Genomic DNA, 20,394 nt, shown 5'->3' on the forward strand with positions numbered 1-20,394 from the left:
TTAAATGTTTCTATTTATGTTTTTTTAAGTGACCTTGAATAATTCAGCCCTGTTACCGCCTGCCCGAAGGTTACAGAACTTGAGGAAAAATCCTAGAAAATCAAAAGAAGATTTGATCAAAGCAGTTATGAATCAGTACGACAGAGACAGTAAGAGGCTACAGGACTGGAGAGAGAAAATGCATGAGTGGAGACAAACACAGAGCAGGAGAAAGGAATTGGCTACCAAGAAAAGTACAAAGCAGCTGATAAGCCTCCTGGTTCGCCAAACTGACTGTATGCAGTCTCTCGTAGCCATGCAGGCAGATCGGTACCGTGGTAACCCCCACCCCTCCCAAAGCTCCCTCCCTTGTTCCCCAGTATTTGCACAAAACACCTTTTTCTCCAGCAGCCTGGTTCTTACCACCACCAGCTGCCCCCAACACCTGAACGATCACCTACCAGCCCTGATAACTACAATCCTTACCCTATGCACTCAACTCCCATCACGATGCAGCATATTAATCCTGAAGTGCAGCAGGCATTGAACAGCAATCCAAGCAGGACATATTCAAACCTCTGAATGTACAGTCCACCACCCTGCCCTTTTATGTACTGTATTTTGAATAAAAGATTTCATGGCTTTTAAAACATTTTTTATTATTGCAGAAAGTGATAAATACTGTACCCCAAGGGAAAAACGGGCACAGCAAAGGCACCAAACATTACTGTTGGCTTTCAGCCTCAAATTGCTCCCTTAAGGCATCCCTAATCCTTGAAGCCCTTTGCTGGGCCTCTCTAGTAGCCCTGCTCTCTGGCTGTGCAAATTCAGCCTCTAGGCGTCGAACCTTGGAGGCCCATTCCTCACTGAATCTTTCACCCTTCCCTTCACAAATATTATGGAGGGTACAGCACACGGATATAACAGCGGAGATGCTGCTTTCCTCCAAATCTAGCTTCCCATAGAGACACCTCCAGGGCGCCTTTAAACGGCCAAAAGCACACTCCACAGTCATTCTGCACCGGCTCAGCCTGTAGTTGAACCGGTCCTTGCTCCTGTCAAGCTTCCCTGTATACGGTTTCATGAGCCAAGGCATTAAGGGGTAAGCGGGGTCTCCAAGGATCACAATGGGCATTTTGACGTCCCCTACTGTGATCTTGCGGTCTGGGAAAAAACTCCCGGCCATCAGCTTCCTGAACAGGGCACTGTTCCGAAAGATGCGTGCATCATGCACCTTTCCAGGCCATCCTGAGTAAATGTCAGTGAAATGCCCACGGTGATCCACAAGCACTTGGAGAACCACAGAGAAATACCCCTTGCGATTAATGTACTCTGATGCCAGATGGGGTGGTGCCAGAATAGGAATATGCGTCCCATCTATTGCCCCTCCACAGTTAGGGAAACCCATTTGTGCAAAGCCAACCACAATGTCCTGCACGTTCCCCAGAGTCACGGTTCTTCTTAGCAGGGTGCGATTAATGGCCGTGCAAACTTGCATCAACACTATTCCAACGGTCGACTTTCCCACTCCAAACTGGTTCGCCACCGATCGGTAGCTGTCTGGAGTTGCCAGCTTCCAGATTGCAATAGCCACCCGCTTCTCCACTGGCAGGGCAGCTCTCAATCTCGTGTCCCTGCGCCGCAGGGTAGGGGCGAGCTCAGCACACAGTCCCATGAAAGTGGCTTTTCTCATCCGAAAGTTCTGCAGCCACTGCTCGTCATCCCAGGCTTGCAGGACGATGTGATCCCACCACTCAGTGCTCGTTTCCTGAGCCCAAAGGCGGCATTCCACGGTGCTGAGCACGTCCGTTACTGCCACAAGCAATTTATTGTCTTGCACATCAGGCGAATCAATATCATCATCTGACTCCTCACTGTCACTTTGGAGCTGAAGGAATAGCTCCACTGCCATGCGTGATGTGCTGGCAACATTCATCAGCAAGGTCCTCAGCAGCTCGGGCTCCATTTGTAACAGAAATCGCGCTGCAGACTCACAATGGCGCCAAACGGCTTGGAATGTGTAGCAAAGCACCAGGGGCGCTGGAACAGGAAGCGGAAAGACCCGCACCCTTCCGTCCCCTTCCCACAAGCCACAGCGCCAAAATGGGACGAGGTGCTCTGTGGGATAGCTGCCCACAATGCACCACTCCCAACAGCGCTGCAAATGCTGCAAATGTGGCCACACTGCAGCGCTGGTAGCTGTCAGTGTGGCCACACTGCAGCGCTGGCCCTACACAGCTGTACAAGCACAGCTGTAACTCCCAGTGCTGCACAAATGTAAGTGTAGCCATACCCAAAGGCAGTCACTTGAGAAACAGAAGCAGATATCAGTGGGAAAATTCAATGCAGCCTCAGCCTGGGTGAGAATTTACATGGCCCTGTCCAGCTAAGGGGTTCATTTGGTGGCAGTAAAGGAGAGTAGAAGAAATCTTGTAAACATCAACTAGCTACATATTAAAGAAGCAGCAAGTGCCATTAAATCCAGACCCATGCTCCACCTGCTCAGACTCCTACCTGTGTGCGCAAACAGGCTTGCTGGGGGTGTTTTCATACTGCGGACAGTTGGAGGCGCCAGGCCACTGATACCTTGTTTTGATTGGCTGAGTGGGTGTTTCTTATCAGTGAATACTCTTTTTACTCGGGGTTATGACTGGCAGGGTGGGTGTCACTTGCCAGTGCATTCTCTGATTGGCTGGCTGCCTTCCTAATGAATGCCCTGGATACTCTGGTTGCTTTGACTGGGCACCTCTTGAGAGCGGATATTGACATGGTGGTGCCAGACCCTGAATGGGTAAGGAGAGGGTGCACCAATGTGGGATGCTGCTGCCAAACCCTCCCCTGGCTGCAGATGAAAAATCTAGTGGAACTCAGAAGTGAGGGCATTAAAAAGGCATCCAATGCGCAGGTTAAATGCAGCAGGTCATCTGTAATTAATACGAGCACACTAGCCTTGAACACTTGTCACCAGAGTAATGACACGATGCAAAACAGAGAGGCCCTGGTAGAGCTCTCCATTCAGTCGCAGGGAGCTTGCATCTGGCTGATGCCTCAGGGCAGTGCATGGAGCGCTACCACAACAGTGCAAGAAAACACAACACCGCATGCATGCTCTCGCCCAGCCCAGCCATGGACAGTGACAGGAACAGGGTCTCTTCCTCTTGTTCTTGTCTTAACGTTGTTTTTAGCTTTGGAGCAGAGACTGTGCTGCATGGCCAGGAAAAGCACCACAGAAAGCAACGGTTCAGCTGTTGGTGTGCAGAGACCATATCCCACCATGCTAACCAATCTAGAGTTTCATGGTTTACTTGTACAGCCCCATCTGTCTGTAGCCATCGATTGTCTCCTGTCTTACACTTAGACTGGACACTCCTTGGGTCAGGGATCGTCTTTTTGTTCTGTGTTTGCACAGCACCTAGCACCATGGGCTCCTGGGCCATGTGGGGCTCCTAGGTATGATGGTAATACAAATGATAAATAATAATAATAAAATAAGGCCCAATCCACAGGAATGGAGTAAAAGGCGGCTTCAGTTTCTGGGCTGCTCTGGGGGCCAAAACAAAGCAGCACATAGGGGCTGACGCAGGAGACAGAATCTGCCTCTCCATCTTTGTATGTGTAGTAAAGCACTATGTATCCTTATGGTGCTGTATCAACAATTCAGCACAGAGCTACCAAGGGCAATATAGAAAGCCCTGAGGTTAAAATGTCAAGTCACTGACATCAAGAATGTACCTTCATTCCTCACACACCTGTATTTTCCCCAACACAACCACCCCCTGCAGCATCACAAGGTCACATGTCTGCATCCCAGGACACAGAGATCCCAGATCCCACAGACCCACAATGTCATGGGCACAACACTGCATTAATAATCAGTTGCACACACCTGCATTACAGACAGGGCTTGGTGAACTAGTCTGGGTAAAACAAGAACCAGGTGGAACATTTCGTCACACTGAAGCTGAAGGTGATTTGAGGGCTGGAAGAGTAAAGGTAACGCTCTGAAACCCTGGCTTCAGTTTTGCACCTCTCTGCCTTGCACAGCCACAGCAAGAGATGCTGGTTCCAGGAGAACAGATGGTTTTTGGCCCAGATGATCAGTAATCATCCTGGGGCATGGACCATCTTTTTGTTCCATGTTCGTACACTGCCTAGCACAATGGGGTGCTGGACCAGGCCTGGGCCTCAGAGGCGCTGTGGTCATACAAATCAATAATGGCAATCCTCCTCCTCCTCCCCAGGAAGCCTTTCATGCTAGAGTCCAGCTCAGTTGTGCAGGCTTCAAATGTTCACAGAACGGTGGAATAAGAGCCCAGACGTTTGGGCGTTTATCTAGCTCAAACCTCTGAGGTTCACCCTTCACTACTGATAAAGCCTCTGGCATCCATGCAGGCACACTGCACACCCATCCACACCGATGTCATATACAATTCATCCTTTGGGAGAACATATCCTCCATTCATAGAGCCAGACTCCAATCTCTGTGTGGCTTAATTCAGTGGACTAACTCCCAATTTGCCCCAGTGTAAGTGAGAGCAGAGTCAGGCCCTAAGTGTAAACGGAGGGCTAGAAATATAAGACCATAAGAAAAGATCCCATGTCAGGACAGCAAAAACTGGGTCTGAGTCTTCTGCTTCCCTGACTCTAATGTACTTTCAGGGCCTACACACTACAGGGATTGGTGCCCTCTGAATACACTAGACTGTATGCTAGAGATACTCTCCATAGCTGCAGCAGCACTACTGGCTCCAGCCCCACCTGCATGTGGATCACATCAGCCAATCACATAATGCTCTCTGCGCTTGCCCCTTTTCTTCGGGCAATAGCTCCTGCAATCGAAGACACAAGGGCAGTTTAATTGAAGCCTCTTCCATTCAATGATTATCTGAATGTGGGCAGAGGGGGTGTTTCATGCTCATCCCCTGAGCTGTAACAAGGGGCTCTCCCTAGTGCAGAAAGCTGCAGCGTCTCACCCGGAAGTCTATGCCGACAGTAGCTATGAAGGTCCCAGAGAGGAAGGCCCCGTCTTTGAACTGGAGCAGGAAGCAGGTTTTCCCCACGCCTGAATCGCCGAGCAGCATCACCTACAACATGGGTGCAAAAACTCATTAATAGTGGGGGGGCAGAGTGCGATTCGGGGTGAGGGCAGAACCGGGGTGAGGGTGGTACAGCCCTGTTGAGGAGGAGCACCGATTGGGCAGTGGGTGACACAGTCATGGGCAGCCTGGGGTGTTTCTTTTTGATCCCAGAGCTTGTCAGAGCGATCAGTTTCCTTTCCTCTCCCAACTCTCTTCCTCTTCCAAACACAGATTTGAGCCCTACACAAAGCGACATGGCCCTACAGCGTATGGCTCACATACAGCTTCCCTTAAAGTAGCGTCTCCCCAGCCGGTGGCAATGTTCCCCTGCAGTGTCGGCTGCTTCCTAGACTGGGAATTGCTTCTGTAGCTGCAGGTGAGTCCTAGAAATTAACTTCCTTCCCTCCCTGCTCCTGTGGTGGCCTCTAATACAGTCAGAACCAGGAACAGCTCAGATGTTCAGAGCCAAGGTATGGGCAGCATCTCACTGGCTCAGGTTTCCTTCTCTTCTCTCTGCTCCCACAGCACTCAGCCATGAGAGCACATGACCTGACTCCATGGAGCTTCCAATGGGCAAAATATAAGAAAGAAAGAAAGACAGAAAGACAGAAAGACAGAAAGAAAGAAAGAAAGAAAGAAAGAAAGGGAGAGAGCACTAGAAGCAATGGAAGTCATTGCAGGAGGGATGTCACTGCTAGAGAGTCTGATCATGACCCCATTATCAAGCAGGGAATGGCTAAATGAGTTTCCCCTCTAAATGAACATATCATTTAATCACTGCTTCTACCAATGCTTCGCAATGGCGTTAGGCCAGGGGCACTATGCTGCTGGCGCTCTTTGTAATTAGACACGTTCCATCTACCAATACCCCATCAATCTCTTAATGGAGAATGGGACACACCATGGCACTATCCCTCTCCAGTCAGTTCTCCAGGTACCAACATCAGGCTATCACAGGTAGAATGATGAAGATTTCAGGCCTAGCTCAAGAAATAGCTCATTCTTTCTGTCCCATTTGTCCAGGCCCAAGGAGAAAGTCCAGGATATACACCTTAACACATTCAACCTGCCTTCACCAAATATGGACATTGCACCACAGAAGTAGATCACATCATGGAACGGGCCACCCAATTACCCTTAAAGAACCTGCTTCAATACAGAAATAAAAACCCCTCAAACCACACACCCCTACTTGTCACCAAACCTACTATCTCATACCGGAACTTATACAGGATAACATCAAATAACTACAACCATACTTGATAGGGACTCCGTCCTGAAAGAAATCTCTCCTGAACCCCGACTTCTGGCCTACAAACAACTCCCCAACCTCTCCAAACTCATCATTAGAAGCAATCTCCCCATAGACTAGGACCCACCAACTCAAAGTGGTGCCAGACCCTGCCAGAATAACAGATGCAAAACCTGCAGCCACATCTCCACTGCTCCAATGATCAACACATCTCACAACTCACCTTTCAAGATCCCTGGATCCTACACGTGCACATCACAACCTCATTCAGTGCACTAAATGCACAGTAACTACTATGTGGATGAAACCAGACAATCACTCTGCTCTCGAATGAACTCACACAGGAAAACGATACAAGACAAACACCCTGTCACCTGTGGGTGAACCCTTTCCACAAAGCTGTCACTCTGTATCTGACCTCTCAGTCCTCATCCTCGAGGGAAACCTGCACAACACTTTCAAAAGACAAGCCTGTGAGCTTAAATTCATAACTTTGTAAGGCACTAAAACTCATGGATTGACCAGAGACACTGGATTTATGACTTACTACAACAATCCATAACCCACTAACAACACCCTCCCCAGCTGCCTTCTTCCCACTTCCTTCACCCTCCATGACTGGGCGGGTGTTAACGGGCCACTTCCCTTTGAATGGTCCCTTGCAATATGTGATAACTACTTACACTGAACAATTGGTTCCACCTTGTATGTAGCTGTGACTCTCCAAGTACCTTTCCCAGAGCTCTGGGTAAACTCAAAATTGCCTCTCTCACCAGTGGAAGCTGGTCCATTAAAAGATCTTACCACGCCAGCCTTGTTTCCTTGAGCAAACTCTGCCAGCCCCAGGCCTCTCCGCCTTGCTCCAATCACCTCACCCACACCAGATACCAAAACAAACACACAGCTCAGCATCCACTCCTCCTAAGCAAACAGCACTCAGCTTGGATTCCCCGGCTTCATTGGCACCTCCACATTCATTTTTACACCAGGGAGGGCGAGGCGGCACCCTCGCCATGAGAAACACTGTGCATTATTAACAAGTACTCAGCTGCCCAGAAAGTGTGATCCCTTCCGGCCTGCTTTGTGATGACAGCAATTTCCTGGCTGTCACTGGGTGATAATTCATCAGGCACGTGGGCAGCCCCTGTTAAAAACAGACCCGAAGCAGGGACTACAGTAAGTGACCTGCAGAGAATGAAATAGTCTACAGTCCTGCCTGCCAGCGGAGATGAGCTCCCGCATCCTCTGCGGAAGTCAGTGGGAGCTGCAGGTGGTCTGCGCTTCTGAAAGTCAGGCCCTGACATTCTAGTTGTCCCTGTCCGGACACGCAAACAAGGTGTCTGTCCTGAAGGAAAGATGGGGGATGGGCCAAATAAGCTGTACCTCAAAAGATCCTGAGCCCCCAAATGACCCTTCTGCAGGTGAATTCACCTTGACTGATGTCGCTAAATCCTTTGCTGCAGACACACCTGAACAGAGGCAAGCTTTGGGAACAGCACTCTATTCTGGCCCTAGCATGCTCCAGGTAAAGTTCCCAGGTTGCTTTTGGGAAAAAAACTCTCCCTGCATAAGCCTACCAAAAGAATCAGAAAGAAAAGAGGAGGAGGAAGGTGCAAGCATTAAAAAAGAAAACAAAAGAAAGAAGTGGCCAAGAAAAAAAAATGGACTCAAATGCAATTTTTCGTAATAACCAAAGCAAAGCAGGACGAACTCTCACAGCAATCGCAGGCAGGGGCAAAACAAGCTGCAAGGCAGAGTGGAAGAATGGTCAGGGTGCTAGCTGGGACTCAGAAGTGTTCCTGCCCCTCCCTTGATTCAATTCCCCACTCTGGCACAGATTTCCTATGTGACCTTGGTCAATTCACTTTGCCTCTCTGTGCCTCAGTATCCCCAGCCATACAGTGGGGTTGTAACAGCCCTGCCCTGCCTCCTAGGGGTGTTGTGAGGCTAAATACCTTAAAGATTGTGGTTAACTCTGGGAGTGGGAGCTATATAGGATAGGTATTGCAGCTGGGAGCGAGCAAAGCAAGCCCCATGAGGAAATGTTTCTCCCTGTGTTCACAGCTCAGGGTGCAAATGCAGAGCTCTGTGAGCATAGCGAGACCCAGAAAGGGAAGGGAAGGGAAGGGCCGCACACATCTCACGGTACTAAGATTTATAAGCATCCTTCTCAGATGCAGGCTGCAGTCTCTAAGGAACACAGGGAGCACCTACTCTGCTGGGTCTGGATCAAGTCCAGCTCACACATTCCCATTTGCCATGGCCTGGCCTCTCCTCTGGGCAGGGGTGCAGGGATAATTTGAGAGGTGGCTCCACTATCACCAGAACTCCCTACCGATGAGCCCATCCAGTGTTGGGGGGAGCACTTCTATGGCTGGTAGCAGATACCTCTGCTGGGAGCCATTGCCATGAGGCTGACTTGGTCAGGTGCCCATCAAGTGAAGGTGCCTGATGGCAACTTGCAGTTGACTGTGGGGACAGAGAATGAGGAAGCTGGTAAAGGGACAGAATTGACAGCTGCCAACCGCCCCTGCGCTCTCGGGTGCCCGCCCTCTATGGCAGTCCTGCTTCCACTGCCATGGGAAGTCACATGGGACCTTGGCCCTTGTCAGACACGAAGCCAGGACCCTCCGGGTTGGTTCCCAGCCTCCTCAGGCTGTGGGACCAGGTCACAAAAACGGCTCTTTCTGTGACCCGGCCCACAGGTGCTTTGGGTGAGCTTCCCTCTCCACGGCCAAAGCAACATACCCGCCTCTGTCGCATGCAGGGACAGCAGCCCCCGAGCCAGGCCAGCCCCACACTGGAAGGGGAGGGCACCCCCTGCCCCAGCTTCAGAGCGGATCCCTGAGACCCAGGGCTTGTCTGACAGGCACTGGGGGGCGGGGGGCATGAGCCCGGACCCGAACCCTTCCCTCCCCCACTGGCCCCTTCGCTGACTGTCCCCGCTGCAGAGATGCTGTCAACACGCTGCCCGCAAAACCGCTCGCTTCCTCCGGAGCCGGGGGCGCGTGAGCGGCACCAGGGCTGCAGGGGGAGCCGCGTGCACCAGCGAGCGGGGCAGAAAACCGGCCCCACAGGATAGTGGCCACGGGGAAGAGGCTCCCCCGCCGGTCCAGGCTCCGGGGCAGCTGGGAGCGGGTCGGGGGGCCGGCCAGCCCCCGCCAGCACTGGCCCAGCGCAACGCCAGGGGGCCCCGGTGAGCGACCCGCCCCGCTGCCCAGCTGCGCTGCCCGGCGGCTCCGACCCCTCCCGGCCCCCGGGGCGCAGGCAGCGCTGGGCGGCTCGCGGCGCCCATCTCCCCCCGCCAGCGCGGGCTCCCACCTTGCAGGCGAGATCGTAGCCCTGCGTGAGCGACGGGGACCGCTCCGGGGCCGCCGCGGGGCCGCCGTTCTGGGCAGGAGCCGCGGACCCTGCCCGGCCACTCATGGTCCCAGGAGCCCGGGGCCCGCAGCGAGCAGGAACTAGGAGAGGCTGGGCAGCGCCCGCCCGGCTGCTCCTCCTCCCCGCGGCCCGCCCCCTGCCTGGCCCCGCTGCTCGCCGTGCCGGGGACCGGACCGAACCCGGGACCGGAGCCAGCCTGGCGGCCTCCCCCAGCCAGCGACAGCTGGCCCCGGCCGTTGCTCTGCGGGCTGCGCAGAACCGAACCTCGCTGCGCGTTCCAAGGGCCGAACCGAACCGAACCGAACCGAGCCCCAGCGCTCCCTGCCCCGGACTGAGCCGCTTTCCTCTCTCAGCCTGGGCATGGACCAGACCCGGCGGTGCCACCCCCGCCAGAACAGAACCCGGTACCCCGCCCGGACCGGACCCGGCGGTGCCACCCCCGCCAGAACAGAACCCGGTACCTCGCCCGGACTGGACCCGGCCGTGCCACCCCCGCCAGAACAGAACCCGGTACCCCGCCCGGGCCGGACCCGGCAGTGCCACCCCCGCCAGAACAGAACCCGGTACCCCGCCCGGGCCGGACCCGGCCGTGCCACCCCCGCCAGAACAGAACCCGGTACCCCGCCCGTACCGGACCCGGCGGTGCCACCCCCGCCAGAACAGAACCAGGTACCCCGCTCGGACCGGACCCGGCGGTGCCACCCCCGCCAGAACAGAACCAGGTACCCCGCTCGGACCGGACCCGGCGGTGCCACCCCCTTCAGAACAGAACCAGGTACCCCGCTCGGACCGGACCCGGCAGTGCCACCCCCGCCAGAACAGAACCCCGTCCCCTGCCTGGACTGGATCAAATGCTGCTCCCAAGCCACCCAAGTCCAGCAGAACCCAGCCCTCCCTTCCTCTGGGCTCAGTGAACTTATTGAGTCTCCTCTTGGCCCTGGAACCGGGCCCAACCGAGCCCCTGTCCAGCCAGTCCAGTTCGGTCCCCTTCACACCCCCATTTAGGTGCCCTATCCCTCTTCTCCTCCAGCTCAGCCCCCTGCCCGCACTCCATTTTCCCCAGCCTCTCTGGAGCCAGGTGAAGGGGGGTTGGTTTGACTCCCATGGGAGATTTAGCAGAGCCAGGTGAGGAGGGCTTTACAGCTGGGCACAGTGGACCCAGCTGGATCAACTCATCAGCCTGCATCCAGCCAGCCAAAGCCCAGGGCCACAGTTGGTTGTAGGCTGCTGCCCAGGGAGATGTGGGCCTGTCCCATGGAGAGGGCCCTAGGCACTGGAAGGTGGGTGGCCTCAGACAGTGATGGTCATTGTGTGAGTGGCTGCAGGCTGGTAAGGGAGACAGCTGCTGGCTCATCCGGAGCGGAGGTACCCAGAGCGCAGGCTGCATTGCCCTGTGCATGTCTGTATGGACATGCCGTGGCTGTGTGCATGTCCAGCTACCTGGGTGGAGGAGAACATATGGGAAGCCTTCAGAACACACTCCAGCCGCTACCTTCATGGACACAAATCTGACATCAGGAATCATAACATTCAAAAACCAGTAGGAGAACACTTCAACTTTCCTGGTCACTCAGTAACACACTTAAAGGTGGCAATTTTGCAACAGAAAAGCTTCAAAACCAGACTCCAATGAGAAACTGCTGAACTTGAATTAGTATGCAAACTAGATACCATCAATTTATGGTTGAATGGAGACTGGGAATGGCTGAGCCATTACACACACTGAATCTATTTCCCCATGTTAAGTATTCTCACGCCTTCTTGTCAAACTGTCTGAAATGGGCCATCTTGATTATCACTACAAAAGTTTTTTTTCTCCTGCTAATAGCTCATCTTAATTAATTAGCCTCTTAGAGTTGGTAGGGCAACTCCCACCTTTTCATGTTCTCTGTGTATATATATATATCTTCTTACTATATGTTCCATTCTATGCATCCAATGAAGTGGGCTGTAGCCCACGAAAGCTTATGCTCAAATAAATTTGTTAGTCTCTAAGGTGCCACAAGTACGCCTGTTCTTTTTGCAGATACAGACTAACACAGCTGCTACTCTGAAACCCTTCATGAGAAGGGCTCATACTTTTCGGTTTGTCCTCAAAGCTAAGACATCAACCAGTACACACTAGACACAGGGCTTAATTTGTAATGAAAGAGATGCCGGAGTTCAAGCAATATTTTTACATTCATAACTGATGCAGCAAACCCAGAGGTGCCGGGCTCTGAACTGCCAGGCCCAGAGGTGCAGGGGCTCAGCTTTGGCCAGCCCTGACACAAATTAAGCACCGACGAGAGAGGGACATGAACTAAAACCACAGAGCTGGATTCTGATCCAGATTCAAACCCCATCTCCCTGGAATGGACTGAAACCACACACTGGTTCGGAAACCCCTACAGTTGTGAGGGAGAGGGAGATTGTGTGTGTCAGTCTGTTCGTGATTTTTCCCAAGCTTGGAGTGCTCCAACTCAGCTCAGGGGGAGCTGCCAAGAGGCATGTGTGACTTGTGAGCCCTCAGTCTCCCTTGAGTTATGATGAATCTGTCTGGCCTTGTGCTCTGCCTCACTCCTCGCTCCTTAGCACTTTACTCCCAACTCTTAACTTCAGGTCTTAGTTCATTCTGCCCCTATGACTACATAACCTCTCTCTGCCAGTCCACCACAACACTTCCCTCTTCCTTCAAGTCCCTCATTGAAACCCACCACTGCTGTCAGATTTTACTCTTGGGGAGTGCTCAGATACTATGGGGATGGGCACCTATCTAGGAAAGAGAGTATTTCATTGATCAGTTACGACTCTGTCTGCTCCCATCCTCATGTCCTGTTCTTTGATTGCATCTCTCCCACTTGGATGGTAATCTGCTTCTGGCGGAGACCTGCCTGAACTCTCTTTCTAAAGTGTCATGCATGGCTGCAGCACTGAACATATTAACCCCACTCACCGTTCTCAGCAATCGTTAAATTGCCCAACTGGGGAACAAAATTAGGTCAACCTCACCCTAGCTTCACACAATGAACCCAAAAATTTAGAGATACTGCTTGAAGATAGCTTTCTGATCATTCCTGGATAATCTGCTGTCTTCCCTCCAGTGGTACCCGACACATACAGCTAGCAGAGAGCAAGGAAGCATGCATCACCATGGATAGCAGACATCCCTTTCCAAGCCAGCAGAGCAGAATGGAATCCAAATAGCCATTGATTTAGGCCAGCCCGCAGGTCCCCTCCACCCCTTGGCCTCCGCCTGTCTGAGGACCACCTGGAATAACAGGTGAGAGATGGAACAACCTGGAATTCTCCCTTACCAGTCTTTTTAAAACCCTATTGTTTCCAGTCAACCTCAAACTCATTTACAAGGATATTTAAGAAAGATGATGAAATTAACTTCATCTTATAGAAGAGGTTGAATGGGAGGGAAACCTCCCAGCCATATAGTGGCTGGGCACTGAAGGGAAGGGAAGGAGTGGGGAGGGTCATATAATCATTAGTTGATGCATTAACCTTGCATCTTGCTGGTCCCTCTGGTTGTATAAACATAGCAATGAAAAGTGCTTTCATTCCCTTCATAAGTCAGCAATGGAGCACTTAGCCAGGGAATGGGGCAGTAACACATCCCACTGGACTCATCACTAGGGGAAGAAAACAAACCACTAACAAAGGAGCAATTTCTCACATCATGTAAACCAAGGATTCTAGCTAGCTGCTGGCTCTGGGCAAAACCCTGGGACCTGAGATGAGTGTGCCCATCTGTGAGTTCTACATGGGTCTGGTCATTCATCACCTGTACTAGGTAGATTCCAGGGCAAGGCTTTTCTCACCTGGTGGAAATCCAGTTTGAGAGTAACCTGAAATCTGGCACTTTTCAAGCCTCAGGAGAAAAAACAAACAAAAAGAACCCCAGAAAAATCTCTGGGACTGAAGGGAAAAGCTGGCAAACGCGACTTTGAACATTACATGACATTTGTCAACAGTGCTCCGCTCAGTCTCCACCTGGCTTGCATCCCTCCCTCTCAGCCTTGATCCGTCTAGTCTGATTATACTGCAAGCGCTTTGCAGGGACTGTGTATTCCTAACCATTTGTACAGCACCTAGGACCACCCTGATTGGGGTTCATGGGTGTATCTGAAATACAAATATTAACTACCAGCGATTCATAATTTTACATCTGGGGAAACAGTCACAGAGAAGTTAGTGACTTGTCCGAGGGTACACCCAGTCTTTGACAGAGTCTAGAACAGACACCAGGTCTCCTGATTTCCCATTTTGTATTCCGACCATGCTACCTATGTTAAAATAAATATCAGGTGTTACCAAGTTCAATGGCCTCTTTCCTCCCCACCCAGCAGACACTGATTTCCTTCAGTCTGAGCCCTGGCCACTGCAGATTAAGAAACAGATTGGAACATCTGGCAAAACATTCAAACTCAAACTGAAAAGGGTAAATATGATCCTCTAACACCTCTCAGGTCTAATTCAGATCCCATCTAATGCAAGGGGGTGGGGGAGGGATTTGCAGAGCATAGGAACAACAAAAGGGATAACACAGGAGCAGTGGTGTGTGAGAGCCAGGACTGCTTTCCACTTTGTGTGACAGCAGTGTTATGTTACCCACACACTCCACTTTGCTAATGCATTTCAGGTGATGCACTGAGGGCTTGTCTACATCAGAAAGTTGCAGCGCTGGTGAGGGAGTTACAGCGCTGCAACTTTGAAGGTGTACACATCTGCAGGGCACCACCAGCGCTGCAACTCCCTGTTTGCAGCGCTGGCCGTACTCCCGTTTTGTCTCGGGTGTAGAGGATCCAGCGCTGGTGATCCAGCGCTGGTAATCCAATGTAGACACTTACCAGCGCTTTTCTTGACCTCCGTGGAAGGAGGAAGCCTCTGGTAATCAAGCTGGTCTCCTTTCCCGGTTTGCTCTCTCGTTCCCGGAGCCCAGAGCAAGCAGGTCTCCTTCCCTGCGGTTTGCTGGGTGGCTCCGGGAACGAGAGAGCAAACCGCGGCGAAGCGGGTCTCCTTTCCCGGTTTGCTCTCTCGTTCCCGGAGCCCAGAGCAAGCAGGTCTCCTTCCCTGCGGTTTGCTGGGTGGCTCCGGGAACGCGAGAGCAAACCGCGGCGAAGCGGGTCTCCTTTCCCGGTTTGCTCTCTCGTTCCCGGAGCCCCGAGCAAGCAGGTCTCCTTCCCTGCGGTTTGCTGGGTGGCTCCGGGAACGCGAGAGCAAACCGCGGCGAAGCGGGTCTCCTTTCCCGGTTTGCTCTCTCGTTCCCGGAGCCCAGAGCAAGCAGATCTCCTTCCCTGCGGTTTGCTGGGTGGCTCCGGGAACGAGAGAGCAAACCGCGGCGAAGCGGGTCTCCTTTCCCGGTTTGCTCTCTCGTTCCCAGAGCCCAGAGCAAGCAGGTCTCCTTCCCTGCGGTTTGCTGGGTGGCTCCGGGAACGCGAGAGCAAACCGCGGCGAAGCGGGTCTCCTTTCCCGGTTTGCTCTCTCGTTCCCGGAGCCCAGAGCAAGCAGGTCTCCTTCCCTGCGGTTTGCTGGGTGGCTCCGGGAACGAGAGAGCAAACCGCGGCGAAGCGGGTCTCCTTTCCCGGTTTGCTCTCGCGTTCCCGGAACCCCCCTTGAAGCCGCCCAACAGCGCTGCAGTGTGGCCACATCTAACACCACTTGCAGCGCTGGTTGCTGTAAGTGTGGCCACTCTGCAGCGCTGGCCCTATACAGCTGTACTAATACAGCTGTAACAACCAGCGCTGCAAAACTCCATGGTAATTATTAAGCACCGGTCCTCACTATAACAATACCACAGGCATTGTGACAGACAGGACCAGGTCTTCAGTTGGTGTAAATTGATGTCATTCCATGTAAGTCAATTTACACAATGTGAGGACAATCTTGGGACAGATTCTACCCTCAGCAGCGCTGGGATAATTCACTGACTGCAATGGGCCTGATTCTGCCCCAGTGCACATCTGGAGCAATTCCACTGAAGTCAATGGATTTCCATGTGTGTACAACTAGTAGGAGTGAGACCAAAAATCAGGACTTGCCTCCAGCATGCAGAAGTTCTGCTTTCACTGGTCTACAAACTAAATGAGGCATACAAATGCAGGGGGTGGTGGCAGAGATATGCCCCATGCAGGTGTTTCAGTTACCGGTCTCTCTCTCTCGCTGGTCACCGCGTTTTGTTTTAGCCAAGACTTTCCTCTACCCCTCAGGAGAGAATAGTTTAGGAACCTGTTTCCAGTCTTTCTAACTGCACTGAAGAATATGCCCATGGAATATATACTCATAGACCAGGAAATGGAACACAGCTGAGGTCCTTTGGGCGGATGTATTTAAAATGATCTCAAGTGATTAAAAGCTCCTACTGGGGGCTGTAATAAACGAGGATTTAATAATACCAGGAAAGATTATGATTGCCCACAACTCTGGGTGACAATTATGTTCTGCAGACCTGAAATTCCTCCTGCAGTTTCAAGTGAATAGGTTCTTAACATTTTTGTCCTGAACTGATAGTGGCTCTTTACCTGTTGCCATGTTCCACCCCAGAGAGGGTTGCATTTCAGTGGTAGGTGAAGTACTTCTTATACCACTTCTATGTATGGCATAATCTTGTCCTTGTGAGTAGGCTCCATGCTGCAGTGGGGGTGATAGAGGGAAATGAGAACAGAGCGGTGCATTTTGCATGTCAGTCAGAGAAGTTATTCTGTTGGTGCTGGAAAGGGAGGGTCGGGGTGGCCAGCTGCACTGAAAAGGAAAAATGTCCCTCCAAACTCTGGATCTAGAGCCACATCTGAATGACTTGGCCCAGCTCTATAATTAATGTATCCTAATCCCAACACCCGTGGATTTAGGGGTCATGTGGATTCACACAGCTTTCTAGATCCCAGTTTCCTGAGTCAGGAGGATCTCTAGGCTTATGCCATGTAAATACCACCTCTACCCCTTTGTGGTGACACAGCCAGGCAAGCGACAGCAGGTGATGAAAGGAACACACAGAGCCTCTTGCTGTGAAGGAGGGATGTTTGCCTTTGTTCCATTGCAATAAAGGAACACAGGAAGGAGAATTTACATAGCTACTGTGTTCCCTGGCTGGGGACAAAGGGGAACACGTTATCAGCCAAACCTATCTGCTCTTCTGATCTGCATTTTGGAAATGTGACTGACCGCTGAACTCTCTTCACCCCAGGAAACAAAATGGCCTAGCACATGAGTCACCCGCTCTGCAAGGCCTCTGTAAACCACTTCCCCTTAGTTCTCACCAACACAACACTAAGAGAGAGACAGGGTGGATGGGGTAATCTCTCTCATTGCACCAACGGGTTTACAAGCTGGAAATATCTTGTTGGTGCAATAACAGAGATCACTCCACCCACCGTGTGTTTGTAACAGAGAGCAGCAACCTTTCAGAAGTGCTGTGCCGAGTCTTCATTTATTCACTCGAATTTAAGGTTTCGCATGCCAGTAATACATTTTAACATTTTTAGAAGGTCTCTTTCTATAAGTTTATAACGTATAACTAAACTAGTGTTGTATGTAAAGTAAATAAGGCTTTTAAAATGTTTAAGAAGCTTCATTTAAAATTAAATTAAATTAAAATACAGAGCCTCCCAGACCGGTGGCAAGGACCCGGGCAGTGTCAGTGCCACTGAAGATCAGGTCGTGTGCCACCTTTGGCAGGCGTGCCATAGGTTGCCGACCACTGGTCTGCAATAATGTCCTAGGACCGACACAGGTACAACAACACTGCATACTACCACAAGAGGGCAGCCTTGCTCCATCCAGCCTTTAGGCATTTCCTGCACTCCTAGATCATTCTTCACCTCTGAGACCCAGCTGACCATGAGGCTGTTAGTAGCCAATTATGATTATTCCCTCGGTTCCTCAGCCCAATTTGGAAAAGGAAATCCCTGTTATTAATTGCTACCTGACACCCAGACAGCTTCATCCTCTCCTCACTGAAGGGGAATAAGGGATTAGACCAAGCATGCTTATCCAGACGAGAACACAACCATCAGGGGAGACACCAGCCCAGCTCAGTCTTTAAAGGTATTGGACGCAGTTCAGGCTTCCAGGGCCTTGACTGAAAGTGGCTCACCAGCGCAAGGGATTAAGCAGCACGTACAAAACTACAGTCTCCCAGTTGTAGGTGCACCAGAGAAGCAGGCGAGGAGTGAGCTTTCCATCAACACACTGTGTTTCTAATTCAGAGGGAAGGGGTATGGGCTGCCTCTAGGCCTCTGCCCCATAGAGCAAACAGGTGCAGGCCAGGAAGGCTGAAATGTGAACGGCCATGTCGGCATGCAGGCAGTGCTCAGGTGTGCAAAGAGAAAGCAGGTGCATGGTCTCCAGAGGTGCCAGCAGAATATCCTTCAAAATCATTCTCAGCTCATGGGTATTTCCAGGAATCTCGTGGCATTCCAGCAAGGTTCCAGAAAGCCTGATCCTGCATCCTGGGTGGTACAAGGAACGTTGAGTCGGGCCTAGGCGTCAAAGAGATTTTACATTGCAATGGCATGTTGAGGTTGTAAAGATGGACACAGAAAGGTCAGTGGAGCCAGGACTTGCAATGTCTCCACATGTCCGACTGCCCCTGAGATGAGCAAGAGTCTGTGTGCACTGTGTTTGCAGGACTGGGTCCAGGAAATGCAAAAGCTGGGTTAATGGTTGCTTTATTTTACCAGAGCAGTGCAGAGCTACTGGACCATATGAGTGAATCTGGATCAATTGTTCAATGGGAGCACCCTACTGATAGATGGAAAATGCAGATATGAACTATATAGCACAATGAATGTGTCCGTATTACCACAGTACCCAGGAGCCCAAGTCATAGACCAGGGCCCCATAGTGTGAGGTGTTGTACAAAGCAGAAGAAAAGTGGCTGTATAAAGTCACCCGCTCAGTGGAGTTGCAAGTGTCTAACTCTGTGCAAGTGTCTAGCTGAGAGCCGAACTTGTCCCACTGTGTCTGTATCCCCCTTTAAATGGATGTATATTAGAAAGTTCTTGGAAGCCAACACTATAATGGAACACACAGCTAGTCTTCCACTATAAATCCTGTGTTTTCACCAGCTTATAACTTTCCTGCACATTTACCTTTTGGGCTGAAACTCTGACTGGTGTGACTCTGGTGAATTTCATTGAATTGAGTCTGATTGGTCAGCTCTGAATAGCATGTGTCGGTGATACAATACTCTTTCCCCAGTTTCTGTAAATTGATTGTATTTGGACAAGTCACAAAACATCTAAACCCAACACCATAAACCTTCGCTCACAGCAAGTTCTCAGTGAGATAGAGTCACTGACAAGGTTGGAGGAAAAAGTTAATATGCAATTTGAAAAGTTCCACCTTCACGTATTCACATCAACAAGTGTTTTTGCTTTTTTGGGACAGTATTAGACAACTCCATCATGTAGCGCAGCTTAATTGTGTGTTGCCACACATTGGACAGCTATATGGAACACATCCAGGTTTCCCCCTACATAGAGAGTGCTGCTCTTTAAACATACAGAGAAGCGAACATCCGCCTAGTTAATAAATATGACGCCCATGTCTATAGAATGTCACTGGTATGCCACTGGCACCCACTTTTCTATATTTTCACAGACTCCAGCCCCAAGTGGCAAAATCCTATTTTGATCCATCCTCATGTTTCCCTTAGCCCTGTTTTTAGATGGCCGGCTAGATCCTTGGCGCAAGTCACATCTCTGATTTTGGGTATAACTTTCTGCAAACAGCACATCACTGCTGTTAGAGGAAGCAAATGCAACCCCCACCCCCAAACCAGGCTTTACTTGGAGAATGTAATGCCTCTGCGATTGACGTGCGATTTTGATACGGTGTAGTATTGGAGTTATCTTTGTATTCCACGTTTTCAGGCGGCTCTTCTGATTACTTACTGTCCTCAGACTTGTATGCTGCCATGTTAAGTCCTATATTCCTTTTTTTAAAAATAGTCAATATCACTTCCACTAATGAATGCTCGGCTGCAGAAGAGCAGAGTAGCCAAAGATTCAGCCCTTACCGTAAATCCAATGCCCACGGTGGCAGAAAAAGAGCCGGGAATGAACTTGCCCTGGTCAAACTGAACCAGCAGTGATGTCTTCCCCACTCCACTGTCTCCGACCAGGATAGTCTGTAAGAATCAAAGAGAGAGCCATTAGCATCCCCTGGTAAGTGACTCAGGAAGCTGAGAACTGCCTTTGCTGACTGGGCCTCTGCAGGCTTCTCCGATATATATCCTCTGCATGCTGCATGGGGAAGATCATGGCAGTTCCGTGCCCCCTTTCCCCACGTACCTACAGCTGGGTTATTTGTTGCTTGTGAAGCCCCTGGATCCCGCTGAACACATTCTGAGCTGGTGTAAATTGCTGCAGCTCTGTTGAAGTCAATGGAGTGATGCCAATTTCCACAAGCTAAAGATCTAGCTCCTAGGGTCTGATTCTGCCCTCACACCGGCTTTATGCTAGCTTGACTCTAATGACTCCTTTAGAGTTACTCCTGATTTACACCAATGTACGTGAGAATCAGTCTCACGGCTTCTCTGAGGGATCCAAGTAGCAGCAAACACCCAAGTGCTGAGGGTGGGGGGATCTGACCCAGCCAACTGTCATTAACCCTCAAGCACCAGGGAAATGGAAAGCTCTGTTCAGAGTCCTTAGCCAGCACTTTGGGGCCAGAGACCACTTGGGATCACAGGGTTCAGGAGACTCACTGCAAGTC

At 51.2% G+C, this 20,394-nt stretch overlaps 1 protein-coding gene across 6 annotated transcripts in view; it reads right to left on the bottom strand.

Moving 5' to 3' along the window:
• The window catches only part of RAB37 (RAB37, member RAS oncogene family), a 67,205-nt gene that overhangs the window by 11,563 nt on the left and 35,248 nt on the right, over positions 1-20,394 (bottom strand). For 2 of the 6 annotated variants that reach the window (XM_050920853.1, XM_050920856.1), the window contains exons 1-2: positions 9,631-9,745; positions 4,953-5,063 (exon numbers count right to left, since the gene is read on the bottom strand). In XM_050920853.1, coding sequence (XP_050776810.1) covers positions 4,953-5,063; positions 9,631-9,735 — 216 coding nt within the window. In that variant the 5' untranslated portion in view covers positions 9,736-9,745. Of the gene's footprint in view, positions 1-4,952; positions 5,064-6,992; positions 7,337-9,630; positions 9,746-19,696; positions 19,808-20,394 lie in introns of those variants that run through there. The other 4 variants (XM_050920852.1, XM_050920855.1, XM_050920857.1 and 1 more) reach the window with 4 other exon arrangements.

This window comes from Gopherus flavomarginatus, chromosome 12 (assembly GCF_025201925.1).
Source record: "Gopherus flavomarginatus isolate rGopFla2 chromosome 12, rGopFla2.mat.asm, whole genome shotgun sequence".
NCBI classification, from domain to species: domain Eukaryota; kingdom Metazoa; phylum Chordata; order Testudines; family Testudinidae; genus Gopherus; species Gopherus flavomarginatus.